At 43.0% G+C, this 22,298-nt stretch overlaps 1 protein-coding gene across 11 annotated transcripts in view; it reads right to left on the reverse strand.

Annotated features, from left to right (window-relative positions):
- Nucleotides 1–963: 963 nt before the first annotated feature.
- The window catches only part of LOC120057138 (THO complex subunit 2-like), a 78,159-nt gene continuing 56,824 nt past the window's right edge, over nucleotides 964–22,298 (reverse strand). For 2 of the 11 annotated variants that reach the window (XM_039005588.1, XM_039005580.1), the window contains 12 exons: nucleotides 18,589–18,773; nucleotides 16,370–16,545; nucleotides 16,093–16,195; nucleotides 13,153–13,577; nucleotides 12,965–13,023; nucleotides 11,417–11,452; nucleotides 8,247–8,381; nucleotides 4,050–4,116; nucleotides 3,808–3,956; nucleotides 3,378–3,454; nucleotides 3,053–3,104; nucleotides 964–1,573 (listed from right to left, as the gene is read on the reverse strand). In XM_039005588.1, coding sequence (XP_038861516.1) covers nucleotides 3,077–3,104; nucleotides 3,378–3,454; nucleotides 3,808–3,956; nucleotides 4,050–4,116; nucleotides 8,247–8,381; nucleotides 11,417–11,452; nucleotides 12,965–13,023; nucleotides 13,153–13,577; nucleotides 16,093–16,195; nucleotides 16,370–16,545; nucleotides 18,589–18,773 — 1,440 coding nt within the window. In that variant the 3' untranslated portion in view covers nucleotides 964–1,573; nucleotides 3,053–3,076. Of the gene's footprint in view, nucleotides 1,574–3,052; nucleotides 3,105–3,377; nucleotides 3,455–3,807; nucleotides 3,957–4,049; nucleotides 4,117–8,246; nucleotides 8,382–11,416; nucleotides 12,365–12,964; nucleotides 13,024–13,152; nucleotides 13,578–16,092; nucleotides 16,196–16,369; nucleotides 16,546–18,588; nucleotides 18,774–22,298 lie in introns of those variants that run through there. The other 9 variants (XM_039005587.1, XM_039005586.1, XM_039005585.1 and 6 more) reach the window with 9 other exon arrangements.

The following is a 22,298-nucleotide window of genomic DNA, read 5'->3' on the forward strand; positions in this document are numbered from 1 at the left end:
GGGCAGAGAATAACGCAATATGGACAATCAATATGGATTGCCCTGACGTACAGTCAAATGGTATATGTGAGCAATTATTTCATGACAATGCACTATATTGCAAAGAATATTTCCAGTGAGAAAGGGGTATTTCCAGTATAGAGGAATAGCAGAGTGCCTTGCCAGCCAGGTATAAAATAGCAGGATTGCCAGACTGGACAGAAGTTGGTCTGGGGCTTTTGTGTGATAAATAATGTAAAGCCAAATAACTCATGTATGATTTACAACCAAGCTAAAACACTGAGGGAAAGAGGAACAAGAGAATGCTTTCCACTGTAAAGTATCAACAAGACTGGAAGCCTTGTCTGAACACTAGACTAATACATTTGTAATGTATTTAAGAGCTTTCTGTACATATCAGAAAATAAACTGTAGCAGCATTCCCTATAAGGCTGTATAGCCCTGCTGAACACTGGAGATTTCTCTTTGTGCAAAGTTTAGAGCTTTCTCTGTGGACAATTTCAGTGTGGGAACTTGACACTCTCTAACTTAGAGGAAGTCTAGAGTTGTGTCAATGTAGAAGGCAATACTTTTGAGTAAATACTTGATTTTAGAACTGTAGTATATCAGCAGCTGACCTACTGAACAGTCTGTTACGTCAGCTTAACTGTAAGAAGTGATGTGGAATGGCACATAACCCTAGTAAAAAAAAAAGAAAGAACACCAGACACGAATGGCTCACTAGGAAAACTATCATTTATTAGTTAAAAAAAAGCATACACTTGTCAAGTACAGCAGATAAAAACTCCAAAAAGTTGTTTCTGAAACATTTGTATTTGGAGTACAAAGCTTTGACATTTTTACAATTATATTTGCTTCAAGGAGTAACTGTCATTTTACAAATGATTTAAAAACCTGATAACACACAATCACATAATGGACATAGCAAGGGGACATCAAAAAATAAACATAACAGATATGACATGACTTACATGTTACCTTCTTTATTATTGTACACATAATATACAAACTGGTCATTTGTATCATTTCACTCAATCTTTGCCTAAAGACTTGCTTGGATAAAAAGGAGAAATAAATAGACATGTAACCCTAAATGAGGCAAAAGCAAATATGGAGAGTGTCTATTAATGCCAATAAAACAAGCCGTAGGGGAGGAACCTGACAACACAAAACAGGTGCATTTTTTCATCAAGCGTTTATGATTATCGAATGTATGACCTGATGATTTCAAGAGAGCGTTTAATACAGTTACCAGTTTTCTTTCTGAGTAGAATATCATTTTGTGATTTGAATAGCACATTGTGCCAATATTCAAAAGTAAAAAAAATGATAATAATACCTGGTTACTGAAACGAAAAAAAGAAGAATAGATCTGTAAGTTCCAAACACTACAACTAACATGACTTGCGGGCAGTTACAACAGAAACAACACAGGCAGAAATGAGAGTAACATTTGAGATGCGGCCTCCTCTCAGAATGAACAAGGCAGAGAAAATAGAGCACTAGTTAACAACGTGGTACAGGATGAGGGAGGGTGACTGTCTGGGTTAAAAGCACGGCTTCTCCAGGTCTGCTGCAGCCCACAGATGGGAAGGGGAGGGAAAGGAAGGAGAGGAAGAAATAAGATACGTTTTAGACACTGACCAAATCACACAAACATTTGAAAGTCAAAGGTAATAATGTTAAATTGGGATGATGTAAATTAATTTCTCAATTATACTGAACAAAATTATAAACGCATCATGTAAAGTGTTGGTCCCATTTTTCATGAGCTGAAATAAAATATCCCAGAAATGTTCAAAAAGCATTTTTGGGCACAAATTAGTTTACATCCCTGTTAATGAGTATTTTCCTTTGCCAAGATAATCCACCGAACTGATAGGTGTGGCATATCAAGAAGCTGATTGAACAGCATGATCATTACACAAGTGCACCTTGTGCTGGGGACAATAAAAGGCCACACTAAAATGTACAGTTGTGTCACACAACACAATGCCAGAGATAACTCAAGTTTGAGGGAGTGTGCAATTGGCATGCTGGCTGCAGGAATGTCCACTAGAGCTGTTGCCAGAGAATTTTATGTTCATTTCCCTACCATAACGTTGTTTTAGAGAATTTGGCAGTACGCCCAGCTGGCGTCACAGCCGCAGACCACATGTAACCACGCCAGCCAAGGACCTCCACATCAGGCTTCTTCATCTGCGGGATCGTCTGAGACCAGCCACCCAGACAGCTGATGAAATTGTGGGTTTGCACAACCAAAGAATTTCTGCACAAACTGTCAGAAACCATCTCAGCGTGCTCGTCGTCCTCACCAGGGTCTTGACCTGACTGCAGTTTGGTGTCGTAACCCACTTCAGTGGACAAATGCTCAACTTCAACGGCCACTGGCACGCTGGAGAAGTGAGCTCTTCACAGATGAATCCCGGTTTCAACTATACCTGGAAGACGGCGTCGTGTGGGCGAGCGGATTGAATGCAGAGATACCGTGACGAGCTCCTGAGGCCCATTGTTGTGCCATTCATCCGCTGCCATCACCTCTTATTTCAGCATGATAATGCATGGCTCCATGTCGCAAGGATCTGTACACAATTCCTGGAAGCTGAGAATGTCCCAGTTCTTCCATGACCTGCATACTCAACAGACATGTCACCCATTGAGCAAGTTTGGGATGCTCTGGATCGACGAGTATGACAGCGTGTTCCAGTTCCTGACAATATCCAGCAATTTCGCACAACCATTGAAGAGTGGGAAAACATTCCACAGGCCACAATCAACAGCCTGATCAACTCTATGCAAAGGAGATGTCCCACTGCATGAGGCAAATGGTAGTCACACCAGATACTGACTGGTTTTCTGATCCACACCCCTACTTATTTTTTTTAGGGTATCTGTGACCAACAGATACATATGTGAAATCCATAGATTAGGGGCTAATGAATTTATTTCAATTGACTGATTTCCTTATATGAACTGTAACTCAGTAAAATCTTTATATTGTTGCACGTTGCGTTTATATTTTTGTTCAGTGTAATATTCCATTACTACTTACCTTCGCTGACTGACCTAGAACACATTATCTGTGCTTGTCGGAGGACTTATGAGTACCACCATTAAGGAAAACCTTTTCCTTAATTTCACTTGTTGGATACCTACTACAAAGATCAACAGAAAATCTAGCACAAGGTAGTTGGGTAATAAACATGCCCCTGTGAGATAATAGCCGTTTCTTTAAAGACACAATATTTTGTGCTGGTCGTTGCCTTGAATAAATTAAATTAAAATATATACAGTACTCATTACACCAAATACTAGGGCTCCAGAAGTTAATTCCATAATTTCAGTTTTAAAGCGTTACTCAAAACATTTAAGGATATTGTTTTTTCTCTTCCTTTCCGCCGCTGCTGTCCCTCTTCTCCTTCTTGTCAGGTTTGTCTTTGTCATGCCTAGACTCCTTTAACAGCAGACAGGAAACACACATGTCAATCAAAACATCATTACTGCCACCAGTGGCACAGAGTACACCGGGGCACCAATGTGTTGGCTACAAACTATGTATGTACAGCACATTTGGCCAATAGTTCCTATATGCACATATGTGATGTTGGTGCTGGTTCAATTATTAATCTGCAGCAGCAGCCCAGTTTCTTTACTTATTTAAAAGGGCCAGAGAAGCTGTACAAAAACAGCTTAACCGCTTTGACTGAGCAGCAACAAAAACAAAAAAACTATGAGAGACTACGGCCCCTCCCCGGGAACACTGTGTTGTGTTCTGCTAGGGTCCAGGACAAGGGCAGTACTACGTACCTTCTTGCCCCCGGAAGAGTTTCTCTCAGGTTTAGCAGACTCTCCCTTTTCCTTGCTGGAGGACTTGGACCTCTTGGTCTTCTCTTTGTCAGCCGAGACCGGGGAGTCTGAGGAGGGACTGGCGCTCTTGCTGTGTTTGTTGGAGGAATCTGGGCGAGAAGAGGAAGAACCCAGCATGAATATTGATCGTATCCATATTTAAGTTTTAATCTATGGTTGTTATGTACAGGGAGATAACTTACTGGTTCCATTTTCATCTTTTCTGCGTTTGGATTCTAGGCTCATCTCACGGTCAGTGGTCACATGGTCCTAAAAAAAGATGTAAAATAATTAAAATGCCCACACCAGCAGGGATGTGGCGGTCAAGCAAATAACTGTCGGTAATTGACCGTTAATTAACAAACACATTTAGCGTCTCCACATTTAGCGTCTCTAACCCTAACCCTACAAGCCACTGATGCAGACCTTTGGAACATCTACATTATGAAACGTCTAATAAATTCATGTAATATAGCCTACACCTTCACAATAAATCCATTATTTATTTTAGACAGGTCTAAAGAAGCATGACATGAAGAAAATGTAGTCTATTTTAGAAGAACAGAATAGCATACTCTGAGTTGTCCTTATGTTAGGTCTTGATCTGGCTATGCCATATGGCTGTGGGCTACACTAGCTCATTTAGCAGACAAGATTTGCTTAGAATTCCGTGACATTATTTTATAGTATGAAGAATAGAAATGAACAAAACTGAATAAAATAGAAAGCATATTTTCTCTAAAAGATTTGAGGGAGTGCGCACATGCGACTATTCTGTGTTGAAAGGTTAACAAAGAAATAGGTATTCCCACATGCTTAATTTAGTTATTAATATAACTGTAATTGTTCTACAAAAGTTGGGCTATATGTTTTGATTTTTAATACATTGTAAGGCTGCATGATGCGACTGATGTTTTTTGAGAAGCACTTGATAATGCCTCAAATTTCCCGGCGGCATCCCCTGTGTGGCCATAATGCACCCCCCAAAAAAATCCATGCCTTTTCGAGCCCTTCTCCCTGAGTGCTGCCTGCTCCGAAGCACCTCTCATCTCACTCACACGGCTCTCCATCAGGTGATCGGGTCTCTCTCACAGGCTACAAGTGAATACGGACACATTGGGGACGCAACTGCGCGCTTCCATATCCAATTCCGAGGTGCATATTGAAGATATTAGAAGAACTGTCAACATTTTCATCAGCCAACAAGGTGAGTCGGCCTAACGAACAGCAAAAGCACTAACCTATGTCATTCTACGATCCTCTAAAGTTCACAAGGTTTTTTTCTTGACCATTTTTTTCTCTCCCTTTCGTGGTATCCAAATTGGTAGTTAGTCTTGTCCCATCGCTGCAACTCCCCTACAACTCCCCTGCAACTCCCCTACAGAGGCGAACGTCGAGAGCCGAAACACAACCCTGCCAAGCCGCAATGCTTCTTGACACACTGCTCGCTTAACCCAGCAGCCAGCCGCACCAATGTGTCAGAGTAAACACCTTCAGCTGGCGACTAAAGTCAGCTCGCAGGCACCCGGCCCGCCACAAGGAGTCACTAGGTCGCGATTGGACAAGGAAATCCCGGCCGGCCAAAACCTCCCCTTACTCCGACGACGCTGGGCCAATTGTGCGCTGGCTCATGGGTCGACCGGTCACAGCCGGGATCGAACCTGGGCCTATAGTGACGCCTCAAGCGCTGTGATGCAGTGCCTTAAACTGCTGCGCCACTCAGGAGGCCAACCTATTATATTCTGTGCGAGAAATAAATATTCCAAACATAGTCTGGGACAGTTGTGGGATGCGATAGATCCCAAATGAATACAACCACTAGCATCAATGAGGCTGTGAGGCTGACGCAACAGATCAGAACATTTAGCTTAAAATGTTGATAAGCTATTAAGCTATTTCTTCACATGATAAATGCAGCAATGCGCACATGGCAGTAGGCTATAAGCGCGAAAGTAACAATTAGCGTAAAACACCATTATCTAAAGTGACCGCAAATGCAATTATGCATGTAATGCTTTTATTATAAAGGTGCATTTTTTTATGGTGAAAATTATCTTCCACAACCTTGAAACTCACACGCTGCAGTTAGGCTCTACAACCCATTTAAAGCGGATTAATGTGCTTAATATTAAGAAGTTATTTGGCATCTTTAGTTGTGATACAAACCTTATCAAAACAGGCTACATGAAGCGTGCGACTATGATTCGAAAAAGTCGCAAAAAAATACATTGCTTCTTGCCTTAAACTGGGCATCATTCACAAGTGATAATATATAACTCACAAGTGATAGGCTAATACTGTCACCTATCACACTATTCTTGATTTAATCTTGTCTTTACATTTACTAAATAATATGTGTGAAATTTGTTTTGATTTAGAATGGACCATTATCATGCACCTGTCTCGAAACAGGGGCAGGACGCTTTTTTCATGGTTAATTTTCATACCAGCCAGGTAGGCTATACTCCTGTTGTAAAGATAAGCAATGCGCTTAATATTAGGAAAGTTGAGAAATAAATATAGTACCATAAGTGTCTATCCAGATAATGAACAGGCAGATAATGAAAAGCCACCAAGAAGAAAATTCAAGGAACATATAGTTACAGTGCCTTCTGAAAGTATTCACACCCCATTACTTTTCCCACATTTTGTTGTCTTACAATGTGGGAGAAAAATAAATGTTTTTTTAAATAAAAGGAAAATAGAAAACACTAATATATCTTGATTAGATAACTATTCAACCCCGTGAGTCAATACAAGTTAGAATCACCTTTGGCAGCGATTACAGCTGGGAGTCTGTTCTGGCTAAGTCTCTAAGAGCTTTGTACGCCTGGATTGTACAATATTTCCCTATTATTCTTTTTTTCAAAATGTTTATTTTTATTTTTTATGAGTCAAGCTCCATTTACCATTTTTGGACAGCCATAGTCAAGTCTTGCCATAGATTTTCAAGCTAATTTAAGTCAAAGCTGTAACTAGGCCACAGGAACATTCAAAGTCATCTTGGTAAGCAATTCCAGTGTATATTTGGCCTTGTGTTTTAGGTTATTGGCCTGCTGAAAGGTGAATTTGTCTCCCAATGTCTGTTGGAAAGCAGACTGAACTAGGTTTTCCTCTGTGCTTAGCTCTATTCCGTTTCTTTCAAGCCTAAAAAACTCCTTAGTCCTTGCCGATAACATGCATACCCATAACATGATGCAGCCACCACCATTCTTGAAAATATGAAGAGTGGTAACTCAGTGATGTGTTGTTGGATTTGCCCCAAACATAACGCTTTGTATTCAGGACAAAAAGTTAATTTCTTTGCAGTATTACTTTGTGCCTTATTGCAAACGGGATGCATGTTTTGGAATATTTTTTATTCTGTACAGGTTTCCTTCTTTTCACTTTGTAATTTATGTTAGTATTGTGGAGTAACTACAATGTTCTATCTCCTATCACAGCCATTAAACCAAAATGTTGGCCTCATGGTGAAATCCCTGAGCGGTTTCCTTCCTCTCCGGAAACTGAGTTAGGAAGGGTGTCTATCTTTGTAGTGACTGGCTGTATTGATACACCATCCAAAATGTAATGTTTATAACTACACCATACTGAAAGGGATATTCAATGTCTGCTTTAAAAAAAATCCATCTACCAATATGTGCCCTTCTTTGCAAACCATAGGAAAACCTCCCTGGTCTTTTGTGGTTGAATCTGTGTTTGAAATTTACTGCTCGGTAGAAAATTATGTGTGTGGGATGGAGATAAGGTAGTCATTTAAATAATGTTAAACACTACTATTGCACACAACTTGAGTCCATGCAACTTATTATGGAACTTGTTAAGCAAATGTTTACTCCTGAACTTATTTAGGCTTGCCATAACAAATGGGTTGAAAACTTACTGACTGAAGACATTTCAACTTTTCATTTTTTATTAATTCGTAAACCTGTCTAAAAACATAACTCCACGTTGACATGGGGTATTGTGTAGACCAGTGACACAATCTCCATTTAATCCATTTTAAATTCAGGCTTTCAAGGGGTCTGAATACTTTCTGAAGTCATGTCATTTGAGGTGCGAATGATCATGAGCCAAGTCATTATAGCCCATCATTTCACTTCCCCTGTGAGAACCATGAGCATGGACTGACTTCTTCTGAGGTGGAACCTAAACTCTCTAGGACAGGAAATTAAGTCAAAATCGCAGCAACAACTTCCTCTGGGGGGGTACTTTAAGGACGGTCAACCATAAGAATCTCACCAGTCTTGACAATCTATGCAAAACTATAACATATAAGTTAGAAGTAGTTGGCTTTTAAGTTCTATATCAAATCAAGATGAGAGCAAGCACCATATCAGATAAGAACACAACATTGAAGTCCACCTTTAAATCTCTCCCTTGCTCTCTCAAATACTCACTCTCTTCCTGTCCTTTCGGTCTTTGTCTTCGGTCTTCTTCTCTTTGGAACGGCCCCGGGTATTCTCTGACTCTTTCTTGTCCGTCTCCCTCTCTCTGCTCTTGGACCGCGCGACCGAATTGTAGGTGATGTGGTGCTGTAAGGAATGAGCATACAAATCAAACACAGACTAAAATATATATATATATTTTTTTATATACATTGTATGGCATTGTGCATTTACTGGAGGATACCTTGAAATGTGTGTGCTGAAATCTGCCTGTTCTCCTCAGTGTGTGTGTGCCTATTACCAAGCCAATAACTTTAAAATATAAGTCCATATGCCGAGGCAGACCCTGTACATACTATGTGTTGCTGATCATATAAATGAACCGCTAGGTGGCTGACCGTTCCTGGAGGAAAATCACTAGGAAACGCATAGAAAAAGTTATAGTTAATATAAGGAAATCAGTCATTTTAAATAAATTGATAAGATATCTTTAAAAAAGGTAGGGGCGTAGATCAGAAAACTAGTCAGTATCTGGTGTGACCACCATTTGCCTCATGCAGTGCGACACATCTCCTTTGCATAGAGTTGATCAGGCTGTTGACTGTGGCCTGTGGAATGTTGTCCCACTCTTCTTCAATGGCTGTACAAAGTTGCTGGATATTGCCGGGAACTGGAACACGCTGTCGTACAGCGTCGCTCCAGAGCATCCCAAACATGCTCAATGGGTGACATGTCTGTTGAGTATGGAGGCCACGGAAGAACTGGGACATTTTCAGCATCCAGGAATTGAGTACAGATCTTTGCGACATGGGGCCTTGCATCAAGCTGAAATATGAGGTGATGGCAGCAGATGAATGGCACGACAATGGGCCTCAGAATCTCGTCATGGTATCTCTGTGCATTCAAATCGCCATCGAAAAAATGCTAATTGTGTTCGTTGTCCGTAGCTTATGCCTGCCCATACCATAACCCCACTGCCACCATGGGGCACTCTGATCACAACGTTGACATCAACAAACCGCTCACCCACACGTCTGCCATCTGCCCGGTACAGTTGAAACCGGGATTCATCCGTGAAGAGCACACTTCTCCAGTGTGCCAGTGACCATCAAAGGTGAGTATTTGCCCACTGAAGTCGGTTATGAAGCCGAACTGTAGTCAGTTCAAGACCCTGGTGAGGACGACGAGCACTCAGATGAGCTTCCCTGAGATGGTTTCTGACAGTTTGTGCAGAAATTCTTCAGTATTGCAAGCCCAGTTTCATCAGCTGTCTGAGTGGCTGGTCTCAGATGATCCCGCAGGTGAAGAAGCCGGATGTGGAAGTCCTGGGCTGGCGTGGTTACACGTGGTCTGTGGTGGTGAGGCTGGTTGGATGTACTGCCAAATTCTGTAAAACGATGTTGGAGGCGGCTTATGGTTGAGAAATTAACCTTTAATTTGCTGGCAAAAGTTCTGGTGGACATTCCTGTAGTCAGCATGCCAAATGCACACTCCCTCAAATCTTCAGATATCTGTGGAATTGTGTTGTTGACAAAACTGCACCTTTTACAGTGGCATTTGATTGTCCCCAGCAAAGGGGAAAGGTGGATACCTAGTCAGTTGTACAACAATGCCTTCAACTGAAATGTGTCTTTCGCATTTAACCCAACCCCTCTGAATCAGAGGTGCGGGGGGGGTACCTTAATCAACATCCACGTCTTCGGCGGCCGGGGAACAGTGGGTTAACGGCCTTGCTCAGGAGCAGAACGACAGATTTTTACCTTGTCAGCTCGGAGATGCGATCCAGCAACCTTTCGGTTACACAAGGTGCATCTGTGTAATAATCATGCTGTTTAATCAGCTTCTTGATATACCACACCTCTCAGGTGAGAAATTGAGAAAACATTTTGTTCGTATGTAATATTTCTGGTGCCTTTTATTTCAGCTCATTAAACATGAGACCAACACTTTACATGTTGCGTTTATGTTTTTGTTCAGTGTAGTACAATGGAACATCAGGAACATTTTAACAAGATTGTAGTGTCAAAGTTAAACTCTCTCTCTAACTCGGTGGTCAGAGGAGAAGTAAGGTCTATCATCATCAGTATTCAGACCCCAAACAAACACCAAACATCTCCCTCCTCAATAACCAGGTCAGCAGTGACTGCAGCTCTATCAAGAGAGCATTAACATCATCCCAATAACTTCACAGTGAACCATGTAGAACGGGGATGTGAGTCTGGACCGTGGGCGGTAGATCAAAATAGCAGACTAGCACTGTCCGCTGACAGCAGAGCACTGCTATCTGTGCTGCTGTCTAACTCGATACAAATTTAACAAGCCAACCGTGTACCTGCTGTATGAATGATTCATCTGACCATCTCTAGCTCTGTCTGCAGGGGGAGAGAGGGAGAATCTAGACAGAGGAACAACTGAGCTATGGCTACTGATGTGAGAAGAACCCAACACATATGGACTAAGGCTTATAGGGGTTTAGGTGCTGAAAAGGAATGGCAGGCTTTGGTCTTAAAACAAGCTCAAAAAACCTAGAGTTTAATAAAGACAATTAATGTTTTGCTTTAAACGTCTATCAGAAATCAATATGGAACAGAGGCGGGTGGATGAAGGCGTGTGAGAGAGAGAACTAGAGAGACAGGTCCGTAATGTGGGCTCAATAGAGGATTACTCTCTTTTTCTCAGTGTTTTCACAGCACATCACACGCATAGCTAATGAGCCTCCGCCTGGGCAGGCATCAGAGACGGCCTTAGAAGGTGATCACAGGCAGAGGAAGAAACGCCGCCTGCTTAAAACTCTGCCCTTTCCCTGTCTCTTCTCCCCGGTGGCACAATCAGGACCTTTTCATACAACAGTCTGCCGTCCTGGACAGTCTCTCTAATCTTTCCCATGACTACACTGAACACATCAACATTTAGTGTGGAGGTCTGGCTGCCTGGTACAGAGTGGACTTAAACAGGCAAGCCTGATCTAAGGTGATATCTCAGGTTTCACTATTCAGCAATGACTTCTTATGCAAGTCAGATTTATTTGGACACTGTCTGCAAAATGGTACATTTTCACATTCAATAAGTGTAATCATCAAAGTCCTTCTAACTGACCCCCTCCTCATGGCACTTGGAGAAAGAGAATGAAGATAACAGTCAAGGTGAATAGTGATAGAGTAATGTTTAGGAGGAGTCCAAACCTTGGATGCAGAGTCCTTGGGTTCGTTGCTATTGTCCTGTAGGAATGAATGGAGATGACAGATGAGCTGGGGGGGTTGTCAGACAGCAGGTCAGGTGAGTCAGGAGGACGGGGGTTTCAGGGGCTGGACGGACCGACGTCACACTTCCTTCCCCCTTGACCTTCAAGGACTAAGGCTTTCACAAGGTTATTAACAGAGAGGAGAGTTCATTTATCTTTAACAGGGGTCATCTCATCAGCTTTATATTAGAAAAACCCTGAGAAGTGAGATGAAAGTGTGTGTGATTTTATTTCTACAAAAAATTGTCTGGAATTAAATGCAGCATCTCAAAGAGGCCTACAGAACACTGTTTATAGTGCATGTGGTGTAAAACTACAAAACAACTGAACTGAGTGTGTGTATCTGACAAATGAATTAAATTTCATGTGTGCTCTGCTCTCCTAGGTTTTAGCACTCTGTTGTTGTCACTTACAGTTGAGAATGGATAAGACACAGGGAGCCTATCTCTCTGGTTGGTAGTAAACATTAAGACCTATCACAAGCTTCAAGCGGTTTAGGCAACGCTCCAGCAGATCCAGAAGGCTTCGCCCACACTTTCTCTCTCCCTCTCGTACTTTCTGTGACGGTATGCAGGCTTTATTTTCCTCCTGTACTTTTGGCTGGTGCAAAACTGAGGCTCTGGCTCTTCTCTCTTGCTCTCTGTGGGCCTGGGTGCTGGTGGTGCCTGGGGTTCCCACTGCGCGTGCAACAAGGTGCTGAGGGGTGTTGAGGTGGGGGGTTGGTGGTTGTAGGGGGGGCCACAGGAGCGACTGACTGCATACACATCTTGAGTGGAAGCGTAGGTACAGACTGAGGCTGCATGCGGGCTGTTTTAACAGATCAGAGCTAACAGCAGATACTGAGACTTCTTCTGAAGACACTGTGCGACTCCGGACTCAGCCCCCCCCGCTGGATTCCCGCAGATTCAAAGGAAAAGAAAAACATGTCACGCCATTTCAACCAAGAAATCTTCTCAGCTTGCAGAAAATGGGGGGAAAAACTCTTAATCTTGGGTGCCATTTTGAACGGGAAAAATACCAGGGGATCTTACACGGGGAAAAATCTAAATAAATCTTCTCAGCTTTGCCAGCAAAAAAACGAAAAATCTCATGACTTTGGAAGCAATTTTACTTGACGAAAAATATTGCTCTCAAAAAGAGAAAAAGGGTGGGGAATATAGAAACACAAAAATTCCTCTCTTCTCCAAGGCACTTTTACTGCTTTCCTTCACATTAAAATAAATTTATATTTCAAATAATCGATATATACATTATTCTCTTGGCTAAGTCCTTGATGATTATCCCCAATCAGGAAATATATTAAGGAAAAGTCCAAATGGAATTCTTTCCAAACTCCCATGGTTTACGAAGGGGATGCCAGACGGGGCTTTCCTGTGTGTATGAGAACTCTCCTCGGTGATCTTGAGGGCCGATGGAACACGCAACAGTTGGGAACGCTCCGGCGGAAAGGGAAGAAACACGGGCTCAGCTTTCCTCAGGCCATACTAACCTTAACAGAGGAAGAGTGGGATGGTGAAGAGTGGGTATCGACTTTTCGCCTTTTGTGATCTGAAAAAAAAACAAGAGGATTAAATTGAGTTCTCATTTCAACATTCAAACTAGTAGCTGTGATTACCCACTGCCAATCAGCAGAAACAGTATAAGTGCAGAGCCAGTGTTGGCGGTCAGGCTGCTTACCCCTCTCAGATTCAGCAGATTCAGATCGGGGAACTGGAGACTTGAGGGACCCGGACACAGCACTCCTGTCTCCTGCCTTCTCCTTACTCTGGTCTCCTCCCTTCTCCTTAGTCTTGGACTCCTTGGCTCCAGTGTCGCGCTCCCTGGACAGCTCCTTTGGCTCTCCGTTGCCGGCCTTGGCTTTGTTGTCCTCTTTGCTGCTCTTCTCCTCCGCCTTCTGCTTGTCCCGGTCTGCCTTGGGCGTCTTCTCCTTACCCTCGCGTGGCGCCCGCTCCTCCTTGCCGGCTGCTCCCCTCTCGTCCCTCTGCTTCTCCCGCCGGCTCTCCCCCTTCGTCTCTGGAGTGCTGCCTGGAGTCTTCTCCTTCTTCTCTTTTTTCTCCTTCCCACTCTTTTCTTTGTCATCCCTCTCTTTGATGGCTTTGGTGCTGCGAGGGAAACAGAATGGACATTGTTCAGAGTTCAACATTGACAACATGCAATGATGTACAGATAAGCAAAAGCTGAGACTGATTCAACTGCCTCTTCCCCTACACTTAGAGGGAAAAAAATCATAGAGTCCTTCTTTAATACCTGGATAGAATCATACAGAGTCCTTCTTTAATACCTGGATAGAATCATACAGAGTCCTTCTTTCTTTAATACCTATTGATGGGTTCTGGGTTCTGACTCCTAAACTTTAAATATTGTTAATTATCAGGTATCTATCCTATTGAAATATTGAGTGCCATAGTCTGGTTTCTACACCAGAAGTTAATATCTGTAGGAAGAATGTATATGGTGGAGGCAATTAAGCTGGAATGTACTGAGTAAAGGAAAGGCAATCACATGTTGGCAGGCACTGATGGAGAGATGTGGTTTAGTGAGGAATGGGGGGCCGAGGTCAGGTCACATTAAGGGAGAAGGAACAGTTTATTTCCTGCATCACTTAACTTCCTGCCTAGTAATAAATATGTAATGTTTAGAGAGAAGGGGGAGACTCCACTCAAATTGGGACATATACAGTGGGGCAAAAAAGTATTTAGTCAGCCACCAATTGTGCAAGTTCTCCCACTTAAAAATATGAGAGAGGCCTGTCATTTTCATCATAGGTACACTTCAACTATGACAGACAAAATGAGAGAAAAAAAAATCCAGAAAATCACATTGTAGGATTTTTAATGAATTTATTTGCAAATTATGGTGGAAAATAAGTATTTGGTCAATAACAAAAGTTTCTCAATACTTTGTTATATACCCTTTGTTGGCAATGACAGAGGTCAAACGTTTTCTGTAAGTCTTCACAAGGTTTTCACACACTGTTGCTGGTATTTTGGCCCATTCCTCCATGCAGATCTCCTCTAGAGCAGTGATGTTTTGGGGCTGTTGCTGGGCAACACGGACTTTCAACTCCCTCCAAAGATTTTCTATGGGGTTGAGATCTGGAGACTGGCTAGGCCACTCCAGGACCTTGAAATGCTTCTTACGAAGCCACTCCTTCGTTGCCCGGGCGGTGTGTTTGGGATCATTGTCATGCTGAAAGACCCAGCCACGTTTCATCTTCAATGCCCTTGCTGATGGAAGGAGGTTTTCACTCAAAATCTCACGATACATGGCCCCATTCATTCTTTCCTTTACACGGATCAGTCATCCTGGTCTCTTTGCAGAAAAACAGCCCCAAAGCATGATGTTTCCACCCCCATGCTTCACAGTAGGTATGGTGTTCTTTGGATGCAACTCAGCATTCTTTGTCCTCCAAACACGACGAGTTGAGTTTTTACCAAAAAGTTCTATTTTGGTTTCATCTGACCATATGACATTCTCCCAATCTTCTTCTGGATCATCCAAATGCTCTCTAGCAAACTTCAGACGGGCCTGGACATGTACTGGCTTAAGCAGGGGGACGTGTCTGGCACTGCAGGATTTGAGTCCCTGGCGCCGTAGTGTGTTACTGATGGTAGGCTTTGTTACTTTGGTCCCAGCTCTCTTGCAGGTCATTCACTAGGTCCCCCCGTGTGGTTCTGGGATTTTTGCTCACCGTTCTTGTGATCATTTTGACCCCACGGGGTGAGATCTTGCGTGGAGCCCCAGATCGAGGGAGATTATCAGTGGTCTTGTATGTCTTCCATTTCCTAATAATTGCTCCCACAGTTGATTTCTTCAAACCAAGCAGCTTACCTATTGCAGATTCAGTCTTCCCAGCCTGGTGCAGGTCTACAATTTTGTTTCTGGTGTCCTTTGAAAGCTCTTTGGTCTTGGCCATAATGGAGTTTGGAGTGTGACTGAGGTTGTGGACAGGTGTCTTTTATACTGATAACAAGTTCAAACAGGTGCCATTAATACAGGTAACGAGTGGAGGACAGAGGAGCCTCTTAAAGAAGAAGTTACAGGTCTGTGAGAGCCAGAAATCTTGCTTGTTTGTAGGTGACCAAATACTTATTTTCCACCATAATTTGCAAATAAATTCATAAAAAATCCTACAATGTGATTTTCTGGATTTTTTTCTTCTCATTTTGTCTGTCATAGTTGAAGTGTACCTATGATGAGAATTACAGGCCTCTCTCATCTTTTTAAGTGGGAGAACTTGCACAATTGGTGGCTGACTAAATACTTTTTTGCCCCACTGTATATACTACCACCGGTGGAAATATGTCTTTGACTGTGTAGCTGAATGACCCAATGGGTGAATATATACTTGGTTTGAGCTTCACCAACTGTCTGTGAAATTTTACAAGATTCATTTAGAACCTAACAATATCCACCAGTTAAAAGTGCTGTTAGATTCCAGTCTGGGGATTCACTGACTGATTAATATTCAAACAATTGATTATCTTATTCAGCTTTCTTTTTTTCTCTCCTTTTTTTAACTTATTAATGAGCAATAGTGTAATAGTTGAGAACAAGTAAATAAATATAGTTGTTTCCTAGCGCTGTTCGCTTCTGTTGGCTAGCCTCCATGCTTACCTGTTAGGAACACCATTCCCATTGCTGGTGGTCACTTTGGCCGCTGTGCTGTTGGCTTTGCTCACCGGCTTCGCCGCCCCCTGAGATTTATCCTTGGATCGGTCTACCAAAACACAAAGCAGCAACAGCATGAACACAATGGCCCTTTCAATAAAACAAAAGTCCCCATGCCAATTCAAACTATAACACCTGTCGGGGGGGGGGGGGGGGGGGGGGGGGGGGGGTTCTAATATTTCCCCTTCAGCTTATCTTGTGACAGAAGGGCAGACCCACTCACCAGCGTCCTCGCAGGCTCCCTCCTCCGTCTTGCTGGCGTTGGTGGCAGGCTTGGCTGTGGTGCCAGGGCCGTTCAGCTGGCTGGCAGTGGTGGCACTACGCACCGGCTGCTCCTTGTGGTGGAACTCATTCTCAGGGACCATGTGCACCTTCCTGCCTTTCAACTGGCCAGAATAGCTGTAAGATGCATGGAGAGTTTACACAAGGTACAGGCAGGGCAATCACACAGCATCACACCCCATACACATGCCAAACTAAAACTCCCATAGACACAGCACAGAAACACAACACTCCCACCTAAGCAATTAATAAGATAATATCTTTCCACTTTCTCTCTCTCACACACACACACACACACACCAGGGTTTCCGTTAGCCGGTAATGGCCAGCTTTTATCTAATACAACATTTGAAAACACAATAAATAAAATTGGTGCTAGCCAATTGTCCGAAAATAAATAAATAAATCCCATTACAAAAGAAAGCTTTTTAGCCTATTAATTGATGGAAATACATTTGACTGGTCATGATTATCGGTCTATAGGTTCATTTGCATAATTTAGTGGAATGAAATTGGCGCGTGTGTACAGTATATTCATTATGTATCTTATCACATGTGTACAACATACAGATAGAGGCTTTGAGTGGAAGTTCTGTCAGACAGCGGAAGAGCTGCTGCTACAGCATCTTGTGCTGCTTTCAAGACAACTGGGAACTCTGGAAAAATACAAGGTCAAATCATGACGGCAGCAACCTTCAGGTCGGAAAGTCGGAGCTCAAGAAAGAGGCCCGAGTTGAACGACCGTTCAAAAGATTTTATTTTCCCAGTTGTCTTGAACACACTGAAAGTCAGAAGTCCGAGTTCAATTTTTTTTTAACGCAACATCAAACTGCAAAGGCAGGCAGGCTTCATCAGCGCATCACACACAAATTTGCAATGAGCTGGAGGTAGTACGCATTTTGAAAACATACTTAATTGTTTGAAACCTGAACGTTTTGATATGAGCCATGTCTTACCTCGCTTCAAAGTAGGCTATTAGATCTCCTCTCTTTCTAAATTTCAAACAGATATTTTCATCTCTGTCATATGAAACCACTCACATGTCCAGTGCCCTTTTGACAACAGTGTTTTCCCGCTAATTGCAGTATAGAACAAACATTTGTGCGTAGCCTACTGCCTTGTGAGCATGGCTGCGCTTATAATGTGAAGAAATAATAGTTTTTTCATATTTTAAGCTAAACGTTCTGATCTGTTGCATCAGACTCATTGCTTTTTAACTTATTTTTATGTAGCCTAGGGCCTACTGGTTGTATGAATCTGGGATCTATCGTCCCACAACTGTTACAGAGATTGTTTGAAACTTGCAATTTCTTTCTCGACAAGCTGACCAACAGAATAGGCAGCCTAAACTTTTCTATGATAATAGATTGATATAGGCTAATGATTTTGCTGTTTGTTACCGGTACTCATCTTATTGGCTGATGAAAAGTAAATGTGGACAGTTATTCTAACATGTTCAAAGTACACATCAGAATTCATTAAGAAGGACAGCACATCGTTGCATCCTCGACTTGCATGTTCTGTTAATATGAATTACCATATTCTAAAGGTGATTTCTGTCATTCTGAGCACTGTAGGTGGAAACCCTAATCAGGTTACGCACCCAATGCAAATTAAAATGTTGCCGTCAAATGGCCGGTGCCACATTTTCCAAACACACACACACAAATATACATGGGACCCGTGTGTGTCTCTAAGTGAGGATTTGACAGGTACATCCCATAAAGCTTTGTAGAGGATTGTTTTATCTGTCTCCAGTGCTTTACAGCAGCATCACGTGACTAATTGAGTCCCATTAAGCCTCATCCTCTACTACTGACCTCAAGACGAAGTACCTAGATCAAATATCTGATCTCAAAACTCTGTTTAGATAATCCACAACAAGTACTTCCCATTGTAAATAACATCTGGATAAAAGTGCAACTAAACCTTCCCTAACAATAATTCATCCAATACCACGTCATCTATATCCCTGTAGTTAAAAGTACACACCTCTATTTAACACCACCCTTTGTGGGTACTAGCTACACAACAAACTGACAAACCTAACAGCAAAACGCTTGCCATTTGCACCCCACAATAAACTAAAACCCCACAATGCTAGTGAACTGTCTGACTGTGCTGCACTGGAAACAACATGGCTGGTGGACTCTGTGTTACCCCATAGCCAACGCATAGAGGTCTGGCCTCTTCTCCTTCTCCTCCAGACAGATCTTGTGGACGCGGCACTCCAGCGCCTGGCCCAGGTTCAGCACTTTGGGGTAACAAGGCAGGATCTTGGTCAGCACGATGAGGATGTTCCGGATGTGGGTGTACTCCCCCGTCTCCAAGCAGTGGACTGATGCCTGGAGGACACAGAGGGAGCGAGGGGTATATTGTTACTGCTGCATCCACATATTCCACTGACCTCTGATTATACTGTACATACAGAGGAGACAGGAGTCTTCATGTTTCAGGAGCTTCTCACTCAGAGCGGGTACAATTTCCTCCTAGCATCGTTTGTTACGTTTATTTTTCAATTAAAGTATTACATTCTGAACAATGGTAGTAAATTAATTAGCAACAGTCATCAAAATTGTTAAAAGGTTTAAAAAACAATTATAATAAATGCAACAGTTGGACAATGGATGATGAGACTGCAAACTTTTAGACTGTTTAAAATCCATCAGATATTGACAAAATTATAGCACATAAGACATTGTACTGACACGGACAAATAATGATTGGAGTTTGGTGGGAATTCATGGTATTCTATTTATTGTCAAATTTCACCTTAGTTTTCTTAGAATGCACTCATATATACATTTTTTAATAGTGTCAGGATTAAAAATATATATTTTGTGTTAAAATAAAGACAATTATATGTGCCTCTAAATACACCGGGTGTATTTACATATATGAAACATTAACATAAAGGGGTGGAATAGGGAGCAACGACCAACAAACGTGCTCCATCTAGGCCTACCTGCACTCACCTGCGGCGTCTAGACTGACTCATTAATGACTGTTATTACAGTAATTACTGGGATGTGGTAGTCAAGAAATTGTCATACGATAATTGTCATGCAAATTGTTACCAGTCTCACGGTAATTTACCGTTAATTAACAAACATGTTTGGCCCACCTTTAAAAATAAATAGGCATTTATTTTTTAACCTTTATTTAACTAGGCAAGTCAGTTAAGAACAAATTCTTATTTACAATGACGGCCTAGGAACAGTGGGTTAACTGCCTTGTTCATGGTCAGAACGACAGATTTTTACCTTGTCAGCTCGGGGATTCGATCTTGCAACCTTTCAGTTAATGGTCCAACGCTCCAACCACTAGGCTACCTGCCCAGTCCAACGCTCAAAGCACTAGGCTACCTGCCTAGTCCAATGCTCAAACCACTAGGCTACCTGCCCAGTCCAACGCTCAAAGCACTAGGCTACCTGCCTAGTCCAACGCTCAAACCACTAGGCTACCTGCCTAGTCCAACGCTCAAACCACTAGGCTACCTGCCTAGTCCAACGCTCAAACCACTAGGCTACCTGCCTAGTCCAACGCTCAAACCACTAGGCTACCTGCCTAGTCCAACGCTCTAACCACTAGGCTACCTGCCTAGTCCAACGCTCTAACCACTAGGCTACCTGCCTAGTCCAACGCTCTAACCACTAGGCTACCTGCCTAGTCCAACGCTCAAACCACTAGGCTACCTGCCTAGTCCAACGCTCAAACCACTAGGCTACCTGCCTAGTCCAACGCTCCAACCACTAGGCTACCCGCCTTGTCCAACGCTCAAACCACTAGGCTACCTGCCTAGTCCAACGCTCAAACCACTAGGCTACCCGCCTAGTCCAACGCTCCAACCACTAGGCTACCCGCCTAGTCCAACGCTCAAACCACTAGGCTACCTGCCTAGTCCAACGCTCAAACCACTAGGCTACCTGCCTAGTCCAACGCTCAAACCACTCGGCTACCTGCCTAGTCCAACGCTCCAACCACTAGGCTACCCGCCTAGTCCAACGCTCCAACCACTAGGCTACCCGCCTAGTCCAACGCTCAAACCACTAGGCTACTTGCCTAGTCCAACGCTCCAAGCACTAGGCTACCTGCCTAGTCCAACGCTCCAAGCACTAGGCTACCTGCCTAGTCCAACGCTCCAAGCACTAGGCTACCTGCCAAGTCCAACGCTTCAACCACTAGGCTACCTGTCGGCCCCATGGAGCATCTACATTTTAAAAAGTGGAATAAATCCATTTAATATAGCCATCACAATAAAACATATTATTTATTTAGTTGTGATAGGCCTATAAACCTGGGAATGTCTTAGAAATTAAAACATAAGGGCTGCATGATGCAACTTTATAACAATGATTTGGAAAAAGTTGCAAAAAAAGGGATGCACTCTGATCCTTCCAGTGGAGAGAGAGAGACAACTGCATTGTTGCTTGTATAGCAAGAAAGTTACGGGGTATCGAATCAATGGAAGACAGAATTAAAAAGTGAAATGAGAAAGAAAAGCTACAACAACCAAAAGCCAACAGGTAGGCTGCTATTTACACTACAATCTGTGTGGAGACTCACTGTACGACGGTGAGAAGCACAGTAACGGGATGGCTAGCCTCAATTAGCTAGCTTCTCTCGGGTTTGATACAGTCAAGACGATATCATAACCGCCATCGATAAGAGACATTACTGTGCAGCCGTATTCATCGACCTGGCCAAGGCTTTCGACTCTGTCAATCCCCACATTCTTATCAGCAGACTCAACAGCCTTAGTTTCTCAAATGATTGCCTCGCCTGGTTCACCAACTACTTCTCTGAAAGAGTTCAGTGTGTCAAATCGGAGGGCCAGTTGTCCGGACCTCTGGTCTCTATGGGGGTGTCACAGGGTTCAATTCTCGGGCCGACTCTTTTCTCTGTATACATCAATGATGACGTTCTTGCTGCTGGTGATTCTCTGATTTACCTCTACGCAGATGACACCATTCGGTATACCTCTGGCCCTTGTTTGGACACTGTGTTACCTCACCTCCAGACGAGCTTCAACGCCATACAACTCTCCTTCCGTGGCCTCCAACTGCTCTTAAATGCAAGTAAAACTAAATGCATGCTCTTCAACTGATCGCTGCCCGCACCTGCCTGCCCATCCAGCATCACTACTCTGGACGGTTCTGACTTAGAATATGTGGACAACTACAAATACCTAGGTGTCTGGTTAGACTGTAAACTCTCCTTCCAGACTCACATTAAGCATCTCCAATCCAAAATTAAATCTAGAATCGGCTTCCTATTTCGCAACAAAGCATCCTTCACTTACCCTCGTAAAACTGACCATCCTACCGATCCTCGACTTTGGCGATGTCATTTATAAAACAGCCTCCAACACTCTACTCAACAAATTGGATGCAGTCTATCACAGTGCCATCCGTTTTGTCACCAAAGCCCCATATACTACCCGCCACTGCGACCTGTACACTCTCGTTGGCTGGCCCTCGCTTCATACTCGTCGCCAAACCCACCGGCTCCAGGTCATCTACAAGTCTACGCTAGGTAAAGCCCCGCCTTATCTCAGCTCACTGGTCACCATAGCAGCATCCACCCGTAGCACACGCTCCAGCAGGTATATCTCACTGGTCACCCCCAAAGCCAAATCTTCCTTTGGACGCCTTTCCTTCCAGTTCTCTGCTGCCAATGACTGGAACGAATTGCAAAAATCACTGAAGCTGGAGACTCACTAGCTTTAAGCACCAGATGTCAGAGCAGCTCACAGATCACTGCACCTGTACATAGCCCATCTGTAAATCGCCCATCCAACTACCTCATCCCCATACAGTATTTATTTATTTATCTTGCTCCTTTGCACCCCAGTATCTCTACTTGCACAT

Source organism: Salvelinus namaycush, chromosome 12 (genome assembly GCF_016432855.1).
Source record: "Salvelinus namaycush isolate Seneca chromosome 12, SaNama_1.0, whole genome shotgun sequence".
In the NCBI taxonomy this organism is placed as follows: Eukaryota; Metazoa; Chordata; class Actinopteri; order Salmoniformes; family Salmonidae; genus Salvelinus; species Salvelinus namaycush.